The sequence below is a fragment of the Amaranthus tricolor genome, chromosome 7 (assembly GCF_026212465.1).
Source record: "Amaranthus tricolor cultivar Red isolate AtriRed21 chromosome 7, ASM2621246v1, whole genome shotgun sequence".
Lineage (NCBI taxonomy): Eukaryota > Viridiplantae > Streptophyta > Magnoliopsida > Caryophyllales > Amaranthaceae > Amaranthus > Amaranthus tricolor.
The window spans coordinates 27,103,859-27,125,790 of record NC_080053.1 but is presented as its reverse complement, the minus strand read 5'-3'; the positions used below and the strand labels follow the sequence as shown (position 1 = coordinate 27,125,790).

The 21,932-nt window shown below is 31.0% G+C and overlaps 1 protein-coding gene across 2 annotated transcripts; it reads left to right on the top strand.

Annotated features, from left to right (window-relative positions):
- The first annotated feature begins 7,316 nt into the window (after positions 1-7,316).
- LOC130817328 (probable metal-nicotianamine transporter YSL7) lies at positions 7,317-17,966 on the top strand. 2 transcript variants are annotated; one of them, XM_057682962.1, is made up of 7 exons: positions 7,537-7,676; positions 7,757-7,905; positions 14,647-14,807; positions 15,439-15,536; positions 15,638-15,772; positions 16,448-16,634; positions 16,713-17,966. In XM_057682962.1, exons 3-7 carry the CDS (start codon positions 14,673-14,675, stop codon positions 17,793-17,795), a joined length of 1,638 nt encoding a protein of 545 aa, XP_057538945.1. In that variant the 5' UTR covers positions 7,537-7,676; positions 7,757-7,905; positions 14,647-14,672; the 3' UTR covers positions 17,796-17,966. The 2 variants fall into 2 exon arrangements, with proteins under 2 accessions (XP_057538944.1, XP_057538945.1); XM_057682961.1 differs by having other exon boundaries at positions 7,317-7,905.
- Positions 17,967-21,932: the final 3,966 nt, after the last annotated feature.

Below are 21,932 nucleotides of genomic sequence, written 5' to 3'. Positions count from 1 at the left end.
TTAATTTTCGTTTGATCTCGATTTGATTTATTTTGATCTGAATCAGGAGTGTAAGTAATTTGGTGAAAAACCGAACACCGAACCAAACCAAATCGAATAAGTAATTTAGTTTGACTATATTTTAAATTTTGGTTTGGTTTGGACTGACTTTTAATTATAATTTGGTGTTCGGTTTGGACTCGGTCTAGGGCCCAACAAAACCGAAAAAACCGAAATGTTAAAGGCATGTTATATCTACCATTTGATTTGTTTGAATTTTTGCCTTTATTTTTAGATTTTTGTTCAAAGTTTTTTACTTATTCAAATTAAGAACTCTAAAATTGTTAGTATCTATTTAGTAGCTTTAGAAAGAATAATTTTGAAACAATATCTGCAAATTTGATTTTCGGTGCAAAATATACAAATTGGTGCAATTCGGTCTATTCGGGTCAATTTGGATTGGTATTTTAAAATTCAATTTGGTTCAATTTGGATTGAAAATATCAAAACCAAATTTTATTCAGTTTGATTTGAATTTGTATCGAATCCAAACTAAAAATCAAACTTTCATCTTATCCTAATTCAGCTTATCCTAATTGTCTCAATTTTGTTTTTAGTAAGGAATTTTGATATATGTAGACACTTTTTTTGTTGTGCTTCGTTTTTTAAATTATACATATAAACTTTTTTTTGATGTTTTTCATAATTTATAAACGTAGATACTTTTTATAGTGGTCTACTTTTTGCTTTTAAAAATTTCAAATGAGACATTTGCTTTAAATTAGATAAAGTAGTAATTATGATTATTCTAATAATAATAATAATAACAATAATAATAATAATAATGAGTATTATTATTATTATTATTATTATTATTATTATTATTATTATTATTGTTGTTGTTGACTTGTTGTTCTTGTTAATTGATAAGATCAATAATAATAATAATAGTAAGGATAAGTAATAAAGAAAATTAATAAAAATGTTAGATGATTTTAAATATTTGGTAAGATCTATATATCAAAAACGGTTACTATAAATGGTCACTATACTCTCATTATAAATTTTATAATTTCTCCATATCATTTAGTCGATATAATCTTATAATAAAGTAAAGGACTTAAATAATACAACTTATTACTTAATGATTCTAATACTTTTGATAAGACATAATCTTATTTTTCCAAAAAAATGAAGAATAACTTTACCCATCATTAAATAACTATATATTCAAAAAATCAGAAAAATGGCATTTTAATAGTTAATATCATATATTAATACTCAGTGCTCATAATTAATGTGTAGTTTCGACCCTTTCAAACTCGAGGTAGATTTTGAGGTTCGATTCTTGTTGTTAATAATGACTTTTTAATAATTAATAGAAAGAGGTTCAATACTAAAACTTTTCAAACTGAGACAAATAAATCCAAAGGTTCGATTCTCGTTGTTGTTAATATATGCTCTTCTTTTAGCCCATGGTGAAAAAATGCGGTCACGATCGCAATCACGATCGCGATAGCGTGTAACGGGGACGGAAAAAACTTGGTTATCGCGGAACGGGTCGCAATAGTTATATTCATATAGGATAAATGTTATATATATATATATATATATATATATATATATATATATATATATATATATATATATATATATATATATATATATATATATATATGATTTAATATTAAAAAGTTATTGAAACTATAAGTATTAAAAATAGTATATACAAATTAAATAACGTTAAAATTGAACGGTGAACTACTATATGTATAAAGGTGAAATTTACTTTTACTTTTGAAAAATATTAATATACTTCCTTCGTTCCGTTTTAGTTGTTATATTTGCATGGGCACGAGAATTAAGAAAAGAGATTGACCTACACTGTAGCTGATTGTTTACTTTATAAAGTATAGTATTTTATTATTGTTAATCGAAAAAGAAAAAGGAAAAATAGGTTGTTAGGTTACTTTATAGAGTATAGTATAGTATTTTATTATAGAGTATAGAGTATAGAGTAGGATAAAAATAGGGGTAGGTAGAACTTTAAATGATTGTTTTATTACTAAAAACGGAAATGTAGTAAGTAATATGAAATTGCCAAAAATAAAAAATATAGCGGGTATTATGAAACGAAGTAATTAAATTAAGTAAAGGTATCTGACATGTAAGTAGTGGAAATATCCTACACCCACCCTTACAAGTAGTAGGTACTCGACACACCATATTAGTAATTAATTAATAAAAAATAAAGTACAACTACTTTAATTCAAAACTTACGGTGCATGGTTATTCTTTCAATTTTTTTCAAAGCTCTCTTTCTTTGTCATACTTTTTTCATTCACTAACGGCCCGTTTGGTACATGGTATTAGAGGGCGGTAATGGTAATAAAATTAAGTAATGAAAATTTTGGTTGTTTGGATGCCTTTGATGGTAATGGATGGTAATAAAATAAGGTGATGAAATTACCAAAAAGGGCCATTTTCATTACCATCAAACAACATGGTATTAGGCGGTAATGGTAATGAAGTATTACTGTGGTAATAAAATAAGGTAATATTGTTTCGAGCTGAAGAAAAAAAATAATGAAGAAAAAAAAGGTAATGTATGTAATTATCCAAAAAAATATTATTATTAAAAAAGAATCATTAGATAGAATAATTTAGATACAATAATGCTTTTAGATACAAATATACAATAATGAAACTAAGAGTCATTACCATTTTTATTACTAACAACCAAATGCAATCAATGAAATATTATCTTCCATTACCATTCTTTAGTCATGCACACCAAACAAAAGAATATTCATTACCAATTCTCATATCCATTCCTTCATTACTATTGCCATTACAACATTTCATTCCCATTACTTCATTACCATCAACCAAACGGGCCGTAAAAGTTTTCCATTTTTTCTAATTCTCATTTAAATCCAGCTTCCATGTACGAATCTTATAGTTTATTTCAATATTTCATCTTTTAAATTGTTATATAAGTTTTTCTTCCGGTTTTTCATTTTAATTTTGTAACTTACCTTGTCAATTGACGTGGAACAATCAAATTCGCCTGTAAAAAGGGTTTAGATCCGATTTGGAACGGTCATAACGGCCGATAACCATTTTGATGCGCCTTTTTCACCCACCGTTACAAATCGCAAATTCTCGAAACGGTGTGTTGAAAAACCATGTCAACTCGGCCGTTTTGAGTCAACTCAACCGAGTTTTGACATCATGTTTTAGCCAATTATGTAGTAAAAAATAGTAAATGAAGTGGAAGAAGGTCAAACAATAATTGAGTAGTGGAATTGAGTAGTAAATACTGGTGGGTTTGGATAAGATAACAATTACAAATTACATCTCCAAAATTTGCCTTGGAGTGTGAATCATGAAGATTGCGCCAACCCGGGCTTAAAAACAATCTACTGCAATATAATTTAGTAAGTAGTTTCCGCATTTCTAAGTAGAGTATATATGGATATTATTATGTGAAATTTGTAATCCAACTCACAACATAGAACCTTGGTTGGCAAATACTAATTGTTAACTATATAAATTTCTGTCTAAAACAGGGATGTTATAAATATTTACTAATACGAATAATAATATTATTTTATAAAATTAATTTATTTACAATATACACTTTACTATTAAATCTTTGTATTTGTTATGATATTATCATTATCAAAGTGAATAATAAATTTATTATACAACAATATTAAATCATATACTCATAGTTATTAATGATAATTAATTAAAACAAATTAAATTTAAAAAAGTACTCTTCAACTTTGACAGATAGGAGGGAGAATTTAGTTGAAAAAATAACTAAATTAATTAGCTTATTCATATATAATGATGATTTATTATCAAAGTTAAAATATAGAATTACATGTAACATTAGTTCATTTACAACAAAACTTAATTATTAAATCTCTGTACATTGTATGATATTTATCATTATCAAAGTGAATAAATATTATACAACAATATTACAACATATAGTCATAGTAATTATTGATAATTAAGACAAATAAACTTTAAAAGTCTTCAACCATGATAGATAGGAGGGAGAGCTTAATTGAAAAAATAACCAAATCAATTTGCGTATTCATTAGTGATAAGGATTTATCATCCAAGTTAAAATACAAATTTTACATGTATATTCTTATTGGTTTGTATAATTAAATAGAATATTTCAATAGATCATAGCATATAGTTATAGTCAATCAACCAATATTATATGTTTTAATGAGTAAATTGTTTTCTTAAATATCAAATCAAATATCAAAAGTTTTCCTGTCAATAATTGAAAAAAGACGAAAAAATTTTTAATAACAGTGTGACACGTGTCTCAAATTGTTTCTTCATTTGTATATTTTACAATGATTGGGGTTGCCGATTAAATATTTATTGGTTTTATTCGTTGAAAATTTTGAATCATCAGTTAGTTGTTAAGGAGGTGTTTGCTAAAAATTATTTACTAATTATTGGTTGTTTATTAGTTAAAGTCAAACCAAAAGTCAAAAATTAATGAAAAAGTATTGTGAATAATTTTTTGGTTTTAGCTTAAAAGTCATTCACCAAATAATTTTTATCTATTTAACCAAGCTGATTGACAAATACTATGATATTAATCGAAAATGATGGGAACCAAAAAACACATATAAGTACATCAAACTTAACCACTAAACTCGAAAATTTTATCCAATCTAAAAGTAATAACTCAGATAGATCATAACAAAAAATGAGATAAGTAAGCACATATGACATAACACATGGATAAGAAGGTAGATTTGGGATTATAGATGGAAGTAGGTCGGTTTGGCATGAGGGAACCCAGGCACAACATGGTCCAACCTCGACCCAAAGCATGACATGATATAACACGAGTGAGGACGTTTGATATGGGTAAGAAAGGTTTTTGAATATATTCAACATGTTTGACCGCGTAGGGCTTTGAAGAATTTGAGGGCCTCAATATTAAATTATGTTGTATATGTTAAGTATTTAAAGACACAAAGTCATTAGAAAAAATAACATAATTTTTAAAATTGCACAAGATCTTTAAAGAATTTAATAATTTTTTACTCCGCCTACAAAACCTTTATGTCATATTTGGGAACAATGATTTCATTTGGAAATTTGGAATTGACTTGAATTTATTGTTTGGCAAATTAATAATTTTAAAATTTGGATTTAAATCCAATTTCATTATTGTTTTTAAAGTAGTTAAAGTTAAGAATTTGAGAATGACTACTCAAACCTTGTCATTTTCAAATTCTTCATTAATAATTTCATAATTGAAATGAAATATTTATTTCCAAACACTACATTAAAGAATTTAATAATCTATTTATTATTTTTGTCTTTTTATAGTGATTTACAAGTCATCGTTATTGATTAGGAATTTCTAAATTATTTTTTAGTGAAATTTTGGTGAAAAGTGAAATTGGGTTGCAAAATAAGATAAAAAACAAGTAGATAATAGAAATAAATGCTTAAAAATCAAGATGAAAGAGAGATATTAAGTTTGTGGATGAGAATTAAAAATAAAAAGTTGGACAGTTGCCAAAAAGAAAAAGGGTGTAAAACGAGTACGACATGTGAATGGACACAAGTACGAATTGGTAGTAGATAGATTTAAGTTGTATATTGATCCATGGAGCTATTCTAACGAGGAACCGCCTTTTATTGAAATGATTTTAAAACAAATAACTCGTATACTAATAACTCTATTAAATATCATATTAGTTAGACTATTTCATCCATATATATAGAACTTCTTATAATGAGATCGTCTCAGTTCTCACTAGAGGTGTTCAACATGCCAGGTCGGGTCAAAATTTAAATGGGTGGGGTCGGGGCGGGTCATGTTAAATGTTAAACGGGTCATGATGGGTCAAAGTTCGTTTAAATCTGACCCACTTTAACCCATTTTAAAAAATTTCATAAAATTGTTTATTCTACTTTATGACCCGTTGGGTCGACCCACCTATTTATACAATAATATTGTATAAATATATAAAAAAATTGCTAAATATTTTTCACAATCAATTCCTATAACTATCAGATCCCACACTTTACACCAAGACTAATTGTTAACCCGACCAACTAATAACCCGTTAAAATATAACCCAACTCTTAACTCATTGGGTTGACCCGCCCCATTCAATACCTCAAATTCTAAATTGTTAGCTTAATTGAAACGACACAATTTTGCACGAAAATTTACCCTGCTCATGCGGGACCCAGAAGCACAATTTTCATGGTTATTTGCGATAGGATTTGCCTTGAAATGTGAATAATTGAATATGGATGGACTCAGGAATCAAGTCGCTGGTCGTAAAACGTTGGCTATTTTGGTTGATATGATAAGAGTATTTAGTGCGCCTATTCACAACCAAATGTTGACTTCATTTTTGGCATTTATTAGTGATTCATATTCAATACAACTGCTATATTTGATTTTTATACTCCAGTACTTTTAAATTATATTTTATTATTAATTTATAATGATAATATAATTATGCTAGATATTATTTGATTTCTCTCAATATAAACATTATTAATAACAATTTTAGAATTTATAATTATATAAGACTAGAGATATTAATGATTGAAATAACATATTGACAAATGTGTTCAATCAAATGAGACATTTAGGTTTTTTTTTGAATATGAGGGATTAGGATTCAAAACATTAGTCGATTGACTCCTTGACCGCACTCTATTTTATGGGTATGAGTTATCGCCCACCTTCTCTCCCCATACTCTAATCACAGTCTTCCTATGAACAGAATACACCAGATACGATGATGATGATAATGAGGATTCAAAACACTTGTCGACATATTACTTTAATCTTAAATATTTTTCATTATACTTGGTTAAAAAAAATGATATTAATAAAACTTATATTGAGATAAATCAAATAAAATATACCACATCTAAAATACGTGATTATTTCATCATAAGACGAGCTCTTTATTATTAAACTCATTTCCTTAACTGATCACATTAATTGTAAATGATTATTTTATTTCAATCTAAAACAATAAATATACATTGAATGAAATTTGTGAAAAAACAAATACTTCTTCTGAATTTTATTAGTTGCTAGACTTCTTATACTAGTTACTGTTCATCAACTGATCTTATTTGATATATTTTTTTCATGTATAATGTAAAATATGGTCAATAACATCTTATTTAATTTGTCATAATACTTATTTTTCATAATATTAATTTTTTATAATATAAAATTAAAAATATTAAAAATTAAAATCGACAAGGGCATAACAAAAAAAAATGTAGCGGAAGAAGTATAAAAGAATACTTCCTAAGTTCCTATTTCTGATTTCCTTCCCATTAAAATCCAAACACACACTCAAACAGATCACAATTCCTATATAGATCCAGAATCACCTTTTTAAACAAATATCATCCCTATAAAAATCTCCTCTACACAATCTCTCAAATTCCTAATTCCCAAACAATTCCTTCCATCAAATCCGCATTTTCTCTCTCCTCTAAACCCCGACGCCATGGACGAGGAGAAGGCGGACCCTATTTCAACTCCACACCGTGAAGTTTCGGCATTAGACGCCGGCGACGCAAACGCATCGGTAGAAAAGCTGTTCTCGGGGAAGGTTGTTCCGCCATGGCAGAGACAGCTAACATTAAGAGCTTTTGTGGTTAGCTTAATATTAAGCGTTCTTTTTACCTTCATTGTTATGAAGCTTAATCTTACAACTGGAGTTATTCCTTCTCTCAGTGTTTCTGCCGGATTATTGGGATTTTTCTTTGTTAAAACTTGGACGAAAATTCTCGATGGTTTTGGAATTCTTAAACAGCCGTTTACTCGTCAGGAAAATACTGTTATTCAGACTTGCGTTGTTGCCTCCGCCGGGATAGCGTTTTCCGGTGAGTTCTTTATTTTTATTGGATACACCTTTGTTTTTAATGGAATTGATATTCCATAATTATCTATATCATATTAATGATTTTTCAACTTGTTTATTTTTAAATATTTAATGGATAATGCTATAATAAGTTTACAGGTCCAATGCTTTTCCAAGAAAAAAATAGGCTCTGCCTTAATACGAGTTTTAAATTTATCTTTATACATTTTCTTCGATTTTTAACAGTTGTTAGCCACTATTTATCAAATATTCATAGATTAGATTTAAAAAAAATAGTTCAATAGATATTATTTATTTAATTTAATGGTGTTACGAAATCGGAGTATTCTGAGATAATCCGTCTCTTTTTAAAGATACTCCGTCTCTTTTTCCAAGGAATAGAGTTGCCCGTTTTTTCTTGTTTCTGCTCAAATAAATTAGTCTTATGAGCCGGGGTTACTATTTACTAAAACCAAATTCAGGTTAATAAAGTTCTATTACTTTTTCTGTTTTAAAAAAATTGTTATTAAATCTAATGTTTACCGAAATTAAGATACATAAAAATCAATTTATTTATAATAAATACATTATTTTATTAAATACTGAATTCAATGGAGAAAAGAAAGAGACAATAATAATAACCGTTGATTTTACATTATTATTTGTCGCCACCCTTTTCATTTTATCGCCATTGCCCCTGATTTTTAAAAATTTACAAATTTGCCATTGAGTTAATAAATTTTCATTTTCATTTTTTTTAAATTTTTTTTAATTATTTTTATTTATATTATTATTGTTATTATTATTATCATAGTTATTATTATTATTATTACGGTTATTATTATTATTATTATTACGGTTATTATTATTATTATAACGGTTATTAATAATAATAATAACAATAATAATACTAATAATAATAATAATAATAACATTAATAATAAAAATAATAATAATAATAAAAAATTAAAAAAAAATATCAGTCGCACAATGCGACTGATATTTTTTTTTTTATTATTATTAATTTTATTATTATTATTATTATTATTACGGTTATTATTATTAATTTTATTATTATTATTATTATAAATATTGTTGTTGTTATTATTATTATTATTAAATTATTATTTTTGTTTTAATTATTATTGTTATAACTGATGTAAGAAAGAAAGCATAAAAATTGACAAACACAAAACACAATTTACGTGGTTCACCGACAATGTGTTGACTAAGTCCACATGCAGAGGAGAGAAAAATTTTATTACTAGAAGAAACCCAAAATACAAATATTTGCTAGATTATAGAAAATAAGAGTTTATAAATTCTCCAATACATAAAACCTTATCCAAAATAGATTTTTTTGGGATGATGCAAAACTAATGCCCAAGACTCCTTTTATAGGGAGAAGAATAACAAGCCTTTGTTATTCTTCCGATGTGGGATAATGATAAACATTAATCTTCCAATGTGGGATAATGAAAAACATTAATCTTCCAATGTGGGATAATGACAAACATCGATCTTCCAATGTAAGGTTATGTCTTGAATCCCACATTGGAAGATTGATGTTTGTCATTATCCCACATTGAAAGATTAATGTTTTTCATTATCCCACATTGGAAGATTAATGTTTATCATTATCCCACATCGGAAGAATAACAAAGGCTTGTTATTCTTCTCCTTATAAAAGGAGTCTTGGGCATTAGTTTTGCATCATCCCAAAAAAATTTGTTTTGGCTAAGGTTTTCTGTATTGGAGTAATTTATAAACTCCTAATTTCTATAATCTAGCCAATATTTGTATTTTGGGTTTCCTCTAATAATAAAATTTTACGCTTTCTTTCTTACATCAATTATAACAATAATAATTAAAACAAAAATAATAATTTAATAATAATAATAACAACCACAATATTAATAATAATAATAATAAAAAAAAAATTAAAAAAAAAATACAAGTCGCACAAAACATGCGACTGTTTTGTGCGACTGGTTTGTGCAACTGGTATTTTTTTTTTTAATTTTTTTTATTATTATTAATAACCGTAATAATAATAACCGTTATAATAATAATAATAACCGTAATAATAATAATAATAATAATAATAATAACAATAATAATATAAATAAGAATAATTAAAAAAAATTAAAAAAAAATGAAAATGAAAAGTTATTAACTCAACTGCAAATTTGTAAATTTTTAAAGATTAGGGGCAAATTCGTAATTTCATTAGGAGGGGGGTGGCGATAAAATGAAAAGGGTGGCGACAAATAAGAATCGGGTAATTTTATTATTGTTTACACTAGCATTTATTGCTTACTGTCGTAGTCTACACCAGTCTAGGGATTGTTGACCAACTCTACCATTTTTAATCAAATTTGATCTAATTACCGATAGTACCCTTGTATTTTAGCACTTTAACGTTGTTTTTATCCATCTTAACGATATTTTTTCAAAAAACGGACATCGCGTTTATCCTTATTGGTTAACTCTTTCGAAAATCTGTTCGAAATAAGTAGTAATTCACCCATTTCCCGACACGTAGACCGAAAGGTATTTAACAGTCGTTTTTTCACAGTATAACAATATTTTATAAAAAAACAAACCTTGCATTATTCTCGGGGGTGTTACAGGTTTATAGTTGGTGAATAGATAAAATACAAGTGAATGAGAGAAATATGTGATTGAGATTAGAGAATAAGGTCGTGCATTAGATGAAAACAAAGGGAGCAAGAGTATTGCTAAAAATAAAAATGCTACATGGTAAAGGGAAAAATGGTGTATTTTCATGTGAACAGAAGGAATATTTGATAGTTAATGTCTCTTTATTGAACGATGATTATGCACTAAAAGGAGTTATACGTCCAAGCTGTTATTCACATGCTATTCTTAATTAAGTCAATAGTATTAATTGGTGAACTCACGTCTCTGTCTGCTGGAGTACGTGGAGTGATAATCGTGGCTTGACTTCCGGTTTTGCTGGATCGATTGTGACTTGCTTCCAGTTCTAGAGTCTCAGTCTTGATCTATTGCCATCTGAGTGAGTCACTGTTGAGAGTGAAAGTTTGAATAATATATTAGTAATAAATGAATAAACTATGTATATAAATGATTTCGTTTTCTTAGCTAAATTATGCTTAAGGTAGCGGAAATACACCCTTAACTCTTAAAATGTAAGTAAGGAAATCCAATACCTATGTTATTTGGAATTTCTTTTCACCTCAGATACCTCATGTCGAATCTCCTAAGCTTTGACTTTGTTATGACTTATGAGTTATGACTCTTTCTCAGAGGCGGACCTTTACTAAGGCTGAATCTGGCTTAGCCTCCCTCAAATTTTGTAGGTCATTATATAAAAGCAAAATTTTGTTTCATTATTATGATAAAAAATGTTCCTATTGGTTAAGAGTATAGTTTTAAAGCTGGAGACTAGGGGTTTAAATCCTGACCCATATAATTTTTTTGTTTGAATAAAGACTTTACCCTCTCTATCTTAGGATGAAGATCCATCACTGCAGTCTTTTTAACACGTCATTTAAAACCTAAATGATGAAATATGTTTACAAAATACACTAGTTGGACATATAGAAAGTATTTATTAAGTCCGAGCAACATAACTAACCATGATGGGATTTGATAAATTTGTCATGAGTTGACTACATCGAACTAAACACATCGAGGTAGCTTGTCACTTTACATGTGACAAAGTCTTGGAAGGGCTTATACGGCTGACATATCTTCCTTCTTCCTCTCTTTTAGTTGATGTGCTAACTAAAATCCTTCCATCTGATCAGTTTCATCTTCTCTTATTCAAACTTGGCATTCAAAAATCATCCTAAGCTAGAAGGGGGTTGTTAAGATTGTTAGTGTATTCTGTTTAGCTCTACATTGTTTTGGATAGTTGGTTATTTTTAGTCTTTCCTTTCTTTTCTTTCTTTCGTGGGTTAACATGCCACGTTGGCACCCTCCCTTTCCTTGTATATATATATTGGCCCTTGGCCTTATTCGTAATCCAATTGTATTCAAAGATTGTTTTGGGTTAGCATTGCATTGTCTTTTATTTGATTTTACTTTGTACTCCTCTTTACCATATGTAATGTTTTACATGGTATCAAAGCTTTGGTAGATGACATACATCATGTCATCCATCACTAAATAATCAAGTAACACAACAACATGATAAGCTTTGGGCTTAGTGTCTTTTCCCACATCATTACGAGTCACATCATCCACTTGACGCCTGGTACTATGATACACAGTGAGGGTGTTTGGTTCTTAGCTTTTTGGTTGACTTTTGGCTTGTTGATTGGTCAAACAACTAAAAAAAGTGTTTGGTAAATGGCTTTTAAAGCAGCTGAAAAGCTGGTTTTAAGCCAAAATGAAAAAGTTACTCCAGTTAGGTTTTTTAGTTGACTTTTGGCTTGTTGCTTATTTTTTTCTATAATAAACAACTAGTTTTTTTTAGCTAACTTAAAAGCCAATAAAAACAGCTAACATTTCTAGTTGGTCAAACAAGCGAACTATAAAAGTCAACTGCCAACAGCTAACAACCAATTGTCAAACACCTCCAGTATCACCATTAGGTCTATGATCCTCTCTTACCTCAAAGACTCCAACCCATGGGCAAAAATCAATAAGCATCTTTAAGATATCATATCGATTTTTAAATTGTTTTTTATAAACCAAACAGAAACATATCTCTTCTTAAATGATGTGATACACACCATTCCAAAGAGGAGCATCGACGGCTTCAACTTGTAACAAACATCGAGATTTAATTTGAAACTTTGGATTAAGATCAGCTTGCCGCTTTATATGGTCAAATAGGCAACCATTCTTAGGTACGGAAAATTCAATTCGAACCTATGACTGCTATACAAGAGTCTGAGCTAATAGTCTAACTGTATTGAAACAGGTAAAACTACACTGCTCATACGCTTGACGAATAGGAGGTTGAATAATATTCTTATAATTCACATCAATAGTTTTCAATCTAACCCTTAACATTTCTCTCCACTCTCTAGTCTCTTGTTACTTCAACATATTTTCTCTAGTCATCGATTGGTGTTCCTTAGAAATATCAATCGTGTTGGTACGAACTAAAGGGAAGAATTTGGTCGAAAATGGAAGAAACTGAATTGGATGAAATATTAAGGGTCAGATTGAAACTCTTGATTTGAAATATAAGAATATTATCCAACCTCTTATTCGTCAAGCGTATGAGCAGTGTAGTTTTGCCTTTGTTTCAATATAGTTAGTCTATCAGTTTAGATTCTTGTATAGAAAATCATGGGTTGGAATTGAATTTCTCGTACTTAAGAATGATTGCCTATTTCATTATATAAAGTGGCAAGCTGATCTTAATGCAAAGTTTTTAAATAAATCCAATGGAAACATCGAGAGCTCTTGTTGCAAGCTAAAAGCGTCTATGCTCCTCTTTGGAATGGTGTGTATCACATCATTTAAGAAGAGATGTGTTTCTAGTTGGTTTATAAATAATAATTTAAAAAAATCTAGTTGATATCTTAAAGCTGCTTATAGATTTTTGCCCATGTATTGGAGTTTTTGAGGCAGAGGGGATTATAGACCCAATGGCGATATTGTGTATTATGGTACCAGGCGTCAAATGGATGATGTGACTCGTGATGATATGAAAAAGACGCTAAACCCAAAGCGTATCATGCTGTTGTGTTACTTGACCATTTGGTGGTGGATGACATAATGTATGCCATCTACCAAAGCACTGATACCATGTAAAACATTATGTGTTAACCCACGAAAGAAAGAAAATAAAGGAAAGACTAAAAATAACCAACTATCCAAAACAATGTAGAGCTAAACATAATACAATTGTCAATACTTACTAACAATCCTTAACATGCATTGACTGTTAGATTTATATGTGAGTCATATCGATTTATTTATGGGACAAGATAACCGAATGAATAACCATATCCGATTCCAGAGGAATTGACGGGATTTGATGGCGGAGCAAAATTTAAAAAATTCTTTGAAGGCCCTGTGTAATTTTATAAATTATAATATTTTTCTAACAACATTGTATTTTTGAACACTTAATATATACTACGTAATTGAGGCTCCGGATATTTCGGGGCCCTGTGCAGTCAAACATGTTGAACATGTTCAAAACCTCCTCTGATGATTTCAAGTGTCAACTCACGTTGCAAAAAATTCTACTAATCAAAAGGCTGATTTCCTAAGTTATGTTGAACAATCCTAAGTTATGTTGTCTTGAGCTAATTTCATAAACAAAAAATTTTAAACAAATCAACATTTAAAACTAGAGAATTCTGCTTGTTTTTTTACTGTTCTATGTTTTCATCACTAGAATAGCTTCACATTATGGAAGTTGATAAATGAAAACCTCATTCTTATTTTTGTATGATCTGTCAAAATGGTGCACAGTTACTTCTTATAAAGCTTTCAAAACAATATGTTGCTTTGTGTTTTCTTGGTTCAATAATTGTTCTAAATGCCAATGTAAACCTTCTTATGTTTTACTTAAGATTAGAATACATCCCTGACTTTGATACAATTAATCCAACTTTACATAATCGTGATTACTAGTTACTACTATAAAAGAGGATACAAGTATGGAAGCATGCTTTCCCAGTATTATTGCTACTTGGCTTCTTGGCCGTTTTACTTCTCTGTTTTGATTTATTGTCTTTTGTAGTAGAGCGTGCAAGTATTTTTTGTTCCATTGTACTAATCACTACTCACTAGCCACTTTTCTCAACAGGTGGTTTTGGTAGTTACATTTTTGGCATGAGCGAAAAGATTGCCAAGCTCGGAGACAAAGCCTTTCATCAGGATATCAGCAATCCACATCTTGGAAAGTTGATCGGATTTCTTTTTGTTGTTAGCTTTCTCGGCCTGTTTTCAGTTGTCCCTCTGCGGAAGGTTTGCATTATCTACTCAATTCCAACAATGCCTATTCTTTTGTCTTAATATCCTCCTTTGTGCGAACCAGTGTCACATGATTCGCTAATCGGCCTTGCGAATCGCGAATAGAAAAAAACAAGTTATGGTCGGTTTTACGCTATTTTTGAACCATTTTGAGCGAATCGCAAATCCAAAAGGCGAACTAACTAATGAATTATGTTTCACTGTGCGAACTTAACCCACTGATGTTTGAAATTTTCCAAGTTTAACCGACATGTACTAAAAATGAAACTATTTCACAGCCAACCCTTAATCTATAATGTATCAAGTGTCAATTCTATGTTCTAAAGTTTGATTATGGAGAGTAAAGGTCTTCGTATTTAACTATACTATATAAATGCAATAAAAATGAGACATGATGTAAGTAGAGCATTTCCCAAAAAAATAATTTGACTTGCACACATTAAATCATGTTCAGTTCAGTTATCTTTCCATTCCCATGTTAGAATGTTGAGAAGATCACACATGTATTCGAGGGAAAATGAAGAATTACATCTCGAGTCTAAAAACAATGTAAAAATCATCCAATCAAAAGCTAATTTTCACTAGCAGATACAGATGTTCACCAAATTTATTTCTTATCATGCAGATTATGATTATTGACTTCAAGCTTATTTATCCTAGTGGGACTGCTACCGCCTATCTTATCAATAGTTTGCACACACCAAAGGGTGCCAAATTAGCCAAGTAAGCTTTCCAAGCAGACAAATTTATCTACTACATGTCCGCCTCCTTGGCATTACACAGCTAGACATGCAGTCTGAGGCAATTTTTTTGCTTGTATACAGGAAGCAAGTAAAGGCATTAGGCAAGTTTTTCTCGTTCAGCTTCTTGTGGGCTTTCTTTCAATGGTTTTTCACTGGAGGTGACAACTGTGGGTTTGTAAATTTTCCAACTTTTGGTTTGAAAGCCTTTGAGAACAGGTATGTATATGAAAAGTGCTACACCCCTTCTAAACCCTTTGGTGCATTTATCATTTATGTAATAGCAATATGAGTTTCACTTTTCTTGCAAATCTCTATCTAATCTGAAATGGCTAATGCTATGTTTGGGAACCATGATTTCATTTGAAAATTTAGAATCGACCCAAATTTATTGTTTGGCAACTCAAAAATTATCAAATTTGGATTTGAATTAAATTTCACCACTGTATTTAAAGTAGTTAAAGTTGAGAATTTGAAATAATTACCCAAATCTGTCATTTTCAAATTTTTCATTTATGATTTCATAATTGAAATTCATAATTTAAAATGAAATACTTGTTCCCAAACACTACATAAAGGAATTGCTATTGCTCTCTCTATTTCATATTAGCTGTCATCCAGCAAAATTGAAATTATACACTGTCATTATAATTATACAACAGTACTTAGTTCAAAAATGCTATTGTAATGGCTATCTTGATACCTATACTTGTCCTTAAATGACGACGAAAGCATTAAGTACTATGTGTGAACACAGTAGAATGCATTTCACTGGTTGCCATGATTGGCAAGTTATTGTTTTTTTTAACTCCAGCTGATGTATAGTTCAACTTTACAAGTGATATTTAGTTCTTACATCTGCTTGTTTGTATATTTTTCATGATGTACCTACAGGTTTTACTTTGATTTCTCTGCAACTTATGTTGGTGTTGGTATGATATGCCCATATCTTATCAATGTATCTTTGCTATTTGGAGCAATTTTATCGTGGGGTATCATGTGGCCTCTTATAGAAGCGAGGAAGGGTGATTGGTATGATGCAAGCCTTGTTAAAACCATGCATGGTTTGCAAGGTTATCAGGTATTTCATGTTTAACTTTTCTTAGTACTCAAGAAGAATCATTGCGCTTGGAAGTTGACATCTGTAGTTTTCTTGTAGATATTTATAGCCATAGCCATCATTCTCGGTGATGGATTGTACAACTTCGTCAAAGTGTTTGGGCAAACAATTCTCGGTTTATATAGACAATTCCAGGCAAAAAAATCAGACAATTTTACCCCTTCTGATGAACACCCAGATGATGAAGTCTCTCCATCACAGTCATTTGACGATCAACGAAGAACTCAATATTTCATCAAGGACCAAATCCCAAACTGGGTTGCCGTAGCTGGCTATGTCACAATTGCCACTGTATCTATCATTACACTGCCTCACATATTCCATAGTCTTAAGTGGTATTATATTCTAGTCATGTATATTATTGCACCAATGTTGGCCTTCTGTAATGCCTACGGTTGCGGGCTCACTGACTGGTCCTTAGCTTCAACTTACGGAAAATTGGCAATCTTTATGATTGGTGCTTGGGCTGGATCTTCTCATGGTGGCATTGTCGCTGGACTAGCAGCCTGCGGAGTCATGATGAACATTGTTTCCACCGCCTCTGACCTTTCCCAGGACTTCAAAACTGGTTACCTGACACTAGCTTCTCCCCGGTCTATGTTTGTGAGCCAAATAATAGGAACAGGAATGGGTTGTATAATCTCTCCTTGTGTCTTCTGGCTTTTTTACAAGGCTTACCCTAATCTTGGAGAACCAACATCACAGTATAAGGCACCATATGCTCTCATCTACCGGAACATTGCTGTTCTTGGGGTCGAGGGATTTGGTTCATTGCCTAAAAATTGCCTCACTTTATGCTTGATATTCTTCGTTGCTGCTATGGCCATTAATGGGCTCCGAGACTCCGTGGGTAGCAAATGGGCAAGATTTATACCAATTCCAATGGCTATGGCTATACCTTTCTACATCGGAGGTTACTTTGCCATCGACATGTGTGTTGGTAGCTTGATACTTTTTGTTTGGCAATACCGTAATAAAGCCAATGCCGATGCATTTGGACCTGCAGTTGCTTCTGGGTTGATTTGTGGGGACGGAATATGGACATTGCCTAGTTCTATACTTGCTTTGGCCGGTGTCAATCCACCTCTCTGCATGCAGGTGGTTCCTAGGCTTAAAGGTTAGAAATATATGGTTTCTGTTATGGAAAATCCAAGGAAATTCATATGTGCAAAGTGTTAATGTAATTGTAGATTCTTGTAAGCTAAATTCAACACAGCATTGTTCATGTTACCCCCTCTTTATAGCTCAGTGTTGGAACAAACAACCATATATACATCAATATCTTTTTTGATATGCAGTTTTCTGAATTTTTCATTAATACAATTACTATGTTTGATGGGAGTCTGACAGTGAATACTGTCTCCACTCCCTTGATATTGATGAATTATGATACAAAGATCAAGAAAAAAAAATGAAAAAGTAGGTATTTATTGGGGTATTGTAGACGGAATTATGCAATTTAGCGGGGTACTTATAAGGTTTTATGTAGGAAAAAGAAATATATTGTATTCTCTATTCTAATATACTCTCTCCTATTCAACCCAATTGTTCTATTTGACTTTTTACACTTGTCGAGATAATATTTTAACTCTTAATATCTCAAATTATTCTTAAAAACAATTATAAAAAGTTGATATTAATAATCATTTTATTGAGACGAATCAAACCAGATCCTACATGAATATATTTTGACTTATAGATTAAAAGTAAAATACAAATTAAGAGTGATAAATAAATAGTGCTAAAAAAAATGGGACAATTAGAGTTTGAGAAGTTTGTGTATATGAGATTAAAAGGGACAAGCCTTTTCTAATCTTACTCTCAAAACTCCATGGAATTTTAGTGTTAAACCCACTTGAATTCACTTTTTATGGCTTTTTAAGTCTTAAATCATCTCTTTATAATGTTGTTAAACCCTAGGCAAAACCCAACAATGTTCTCTTTATGTTGAAGAATAATAGAATTGTGACTAACTATACAAGGGAAGACAATCTAAGAGGAATTTTATCGCAAAAAGTGAACTGAGAATGAGCACTCAAGCGAGCAAACCTAATGTATTTCAGCATAAAAGAACAAAAGCATCAAAAAGCTCGCAATTAGAGGAAAAGTAGCACTAACTCGAACAAGTGGCCCACCTGCTCCTACGAGCATCCCACATTTCTTCACGCCATCCATGCAAAATTCTTTGTTTCAAGCCATGCTTCAACAACACCTTGTTCACATTTCTTCCCCACATAAACTAACTAAGCTCCATTCACAAGTCACTCTCAACAATTGTCTATCTTAAAAAAATGATCAACCCATCGAGTTATTCCTCTGTAATTATCAGGAATGAACCCTAATCATTGTAAACAAAAACATCATTTCAATCAAGATGTTACCACCTCAAAGAGGTGTCACCAATACCATCTACTAAGGATGTCCAACAATGACTAATAAAAACAACACACCTAATTTGAGGCAAGCTCTCATAAACCTATCAAATTCCTAGAAGTACGCAACCCATCCAAGACACCTAAGCTACATGCTAATAAGTATCACTTCTTATGTACTAAAGGTGAAGAAGGTAGGGACTGTTGACAATCCTATTGATTTCTTTACTAAATCAGCTTCATTCAACAAGTTTAAATATTGCTTTGACTTGCAGAATATTGATTCTTATGTTTTTAAGCCCTTTAATACATTTTTAGTTACAATGAGCTTCAAGAGGTGAGAAACTGCAAACTTGCAGATAAGAAATCAAGATAATCTTGATTTGTAGATGAGTATCAAGAAGGTTAAGAAGAAGAAGAAGCTTTTATTTCTCAATCAAAAATTATGCCTCTTAAACTAAAACAAAAGAGGTATATATATACAAGCTATCCAGGATTACTAAAACAAAATATTCTATATTAGTAGAGGTGAGCTGGCTATCAACTAAGTATCACCCTAATACCCCCCCTTCAAGATGGACATGAGGGATAGTGAAGAAGTCCAATCTTGGAACAAAGAAAATTATGCTGAGCAGCGCCTAATGGTTTAGTCATCAAATCGGCCAGTTGAAGAGTGGAATTGACATGAGATAGAGATATAAATTCAGATACAACATGATCCCTGATGTAGTAACAATCGAGTTTGAGATGCTTAGTTCTTTCCAAGAAAGCTTCATTCTCTGCAATGTATTGGGCTGATTTGTTATCACAGAAAAGAGATATAGGTCTTGGAACAAAAATATCCAAATCTTGTAATAAACCTTCCAACCATACTAATTCACTGGTTGTCTGACTCATAGATCTATATTCAGCTTCTGTGGAACTTTTAGAAGTGACTTTTTGCTTCTTAGTCTTCCAGGAGATAAGGGATTGTCCAAGGAAAACACAATAGCCTGTGAGAGATTTGCCAGAGTAAGCACAAGTTCCCCAATCAGCATCACTACAAGCTTGTAGTTGAAATTCAATTTTAGAACTGTAAAATAACCCTGTATTGAGAGAACCCTTAAGATATTTCAAGACATGCAAAGCAGCTGCAAAATGAGGAGCCCTGGGAGCACTCAAGAATTGACTAAGTTGCTGGACAGAATAAGAAATATCTGGCCTAGTCATGTTCAAATATAGGAGTTTCCCAATGATTCTTCTGTATATCTCAGAATTAGCCAATAAATCACCAGTCAAAGTACTGAGTTTGAGACCTTTGGGTAATGGAAAAGGAGAAATTTTGCAATTTTCCATTTTTGTGTCCTGAAGCAAATCAAGAATGTATTTTCTTTGATTCAATAGAATCCCTTCTGAAGTCTATAAACTTCAATGCCAAGGAAAAACTTCAAATCACCCAAGTCCTTGATAGTGAAGGCTTGGTGAAGTTGAGATTTAATATGAGAAATGATTAATTTATTTGAACCAGAAATCAAATAATCATCAACATAAGCAACAATAACAGTAAAATCAATTCGATCTTTTTTAGTAAAAATTGAAAAATCTTGCTTGGATTGAATAAAATCCAAAGAATAAAGCAGGAACTTTTTAAGTTCAATATTCCATTGTCTGGAAGCTTGTTTAAGGCCATATAAAGATCTTTTCAGTTTACATACCTGACCAGGAAGAGCTTTGAAATACCCTTGGGGAGGATTCATATATATGTCTTCTGATATGTAGCCATGTAAAAAAGCATTGTTGATATCAATCTGTTGAATACTCCAGTGTTTAGCAGCAGCTAGGGCAATAATAGTTCTTACAGTGGTGAACCTTGCAACAGGACTAAAAGTGTATTTATAGTCTTTTCCTTTTACCTGCTTATCACCCCTGGCCACTAACCTAGCCTTGCATCTTTCAACAGTTCCATTAGGTTGAAATTTAATTTTGTAAACCCATTTGCAACCAATAGGAGTCTTATCAGGAGGTAAAGTAGTTAAGTCCCAAGTATGATTGTTTTCCAAAGCTTCAAGTTCTTTGTTCATGGCATTGATCCATCTAGGGTCATCTTTAGCTTTATTATAAGAAGTGGGTTCATAAACAGATAGCATGGAAGAAAGACTATCTAAGTCTGCAGAGGACATATGTTGAAGAGAAGGTTCAGTATGAACATTAAAGGATAAGGAAGAGGGAGAAGAGATATCTTGTGGAGTAGTTAAAGGTTTGATGTTGGGAATATTGGTAATAAAATCTTGATATTTAGAAGGGAAAATTGGGATTCTGGAAGATCTTCTTGGGTTAGGAAGGAGAGGAGAAGAATTAGGGGAAGCAATGAAGTTATTGTGCTGATCAGAACCAAAGGTAGAAGAAGGACTAGTGGTTTGAGGAGAACTGAAAGAAGGAGTTAAAAGAGGATTAATGGAAGGAATTTGTTGAAAATTGGAAATATCATCAGAAGTATCTGATGAAAGAAAAATGGGCTCAGTTTGCTGAGAAGTAAAATTAGATGAATCTTGTTGTTTATAAGGGAAAATGTTTTCTTTGAAAATAACATCTCTGCTAAGAAGAATTTTGTGTTGATCCAAATCATACAATTTGTATCCCTTCTGAGCATAAGGATAACCTAGAAATATGCATCTTTTAGCTCTAGGAGCAAATTTGTCATTAATTTTGTGAGCAGGATAACATAAAGAACCAAAAACTTTGAGATGATCAAAAGTGACAGGCTTGTTCATGAGTAATTCATATGAAGTTTTCCAATCCAAGACAGGGGTGGGCATGAGATTTATGAGATATGTGGCAGTTAATAAACAATCACCCCAAAATTTAATAGGTAAATCAGCATGAAATCTTAGTGTTCTGGCAATATCTA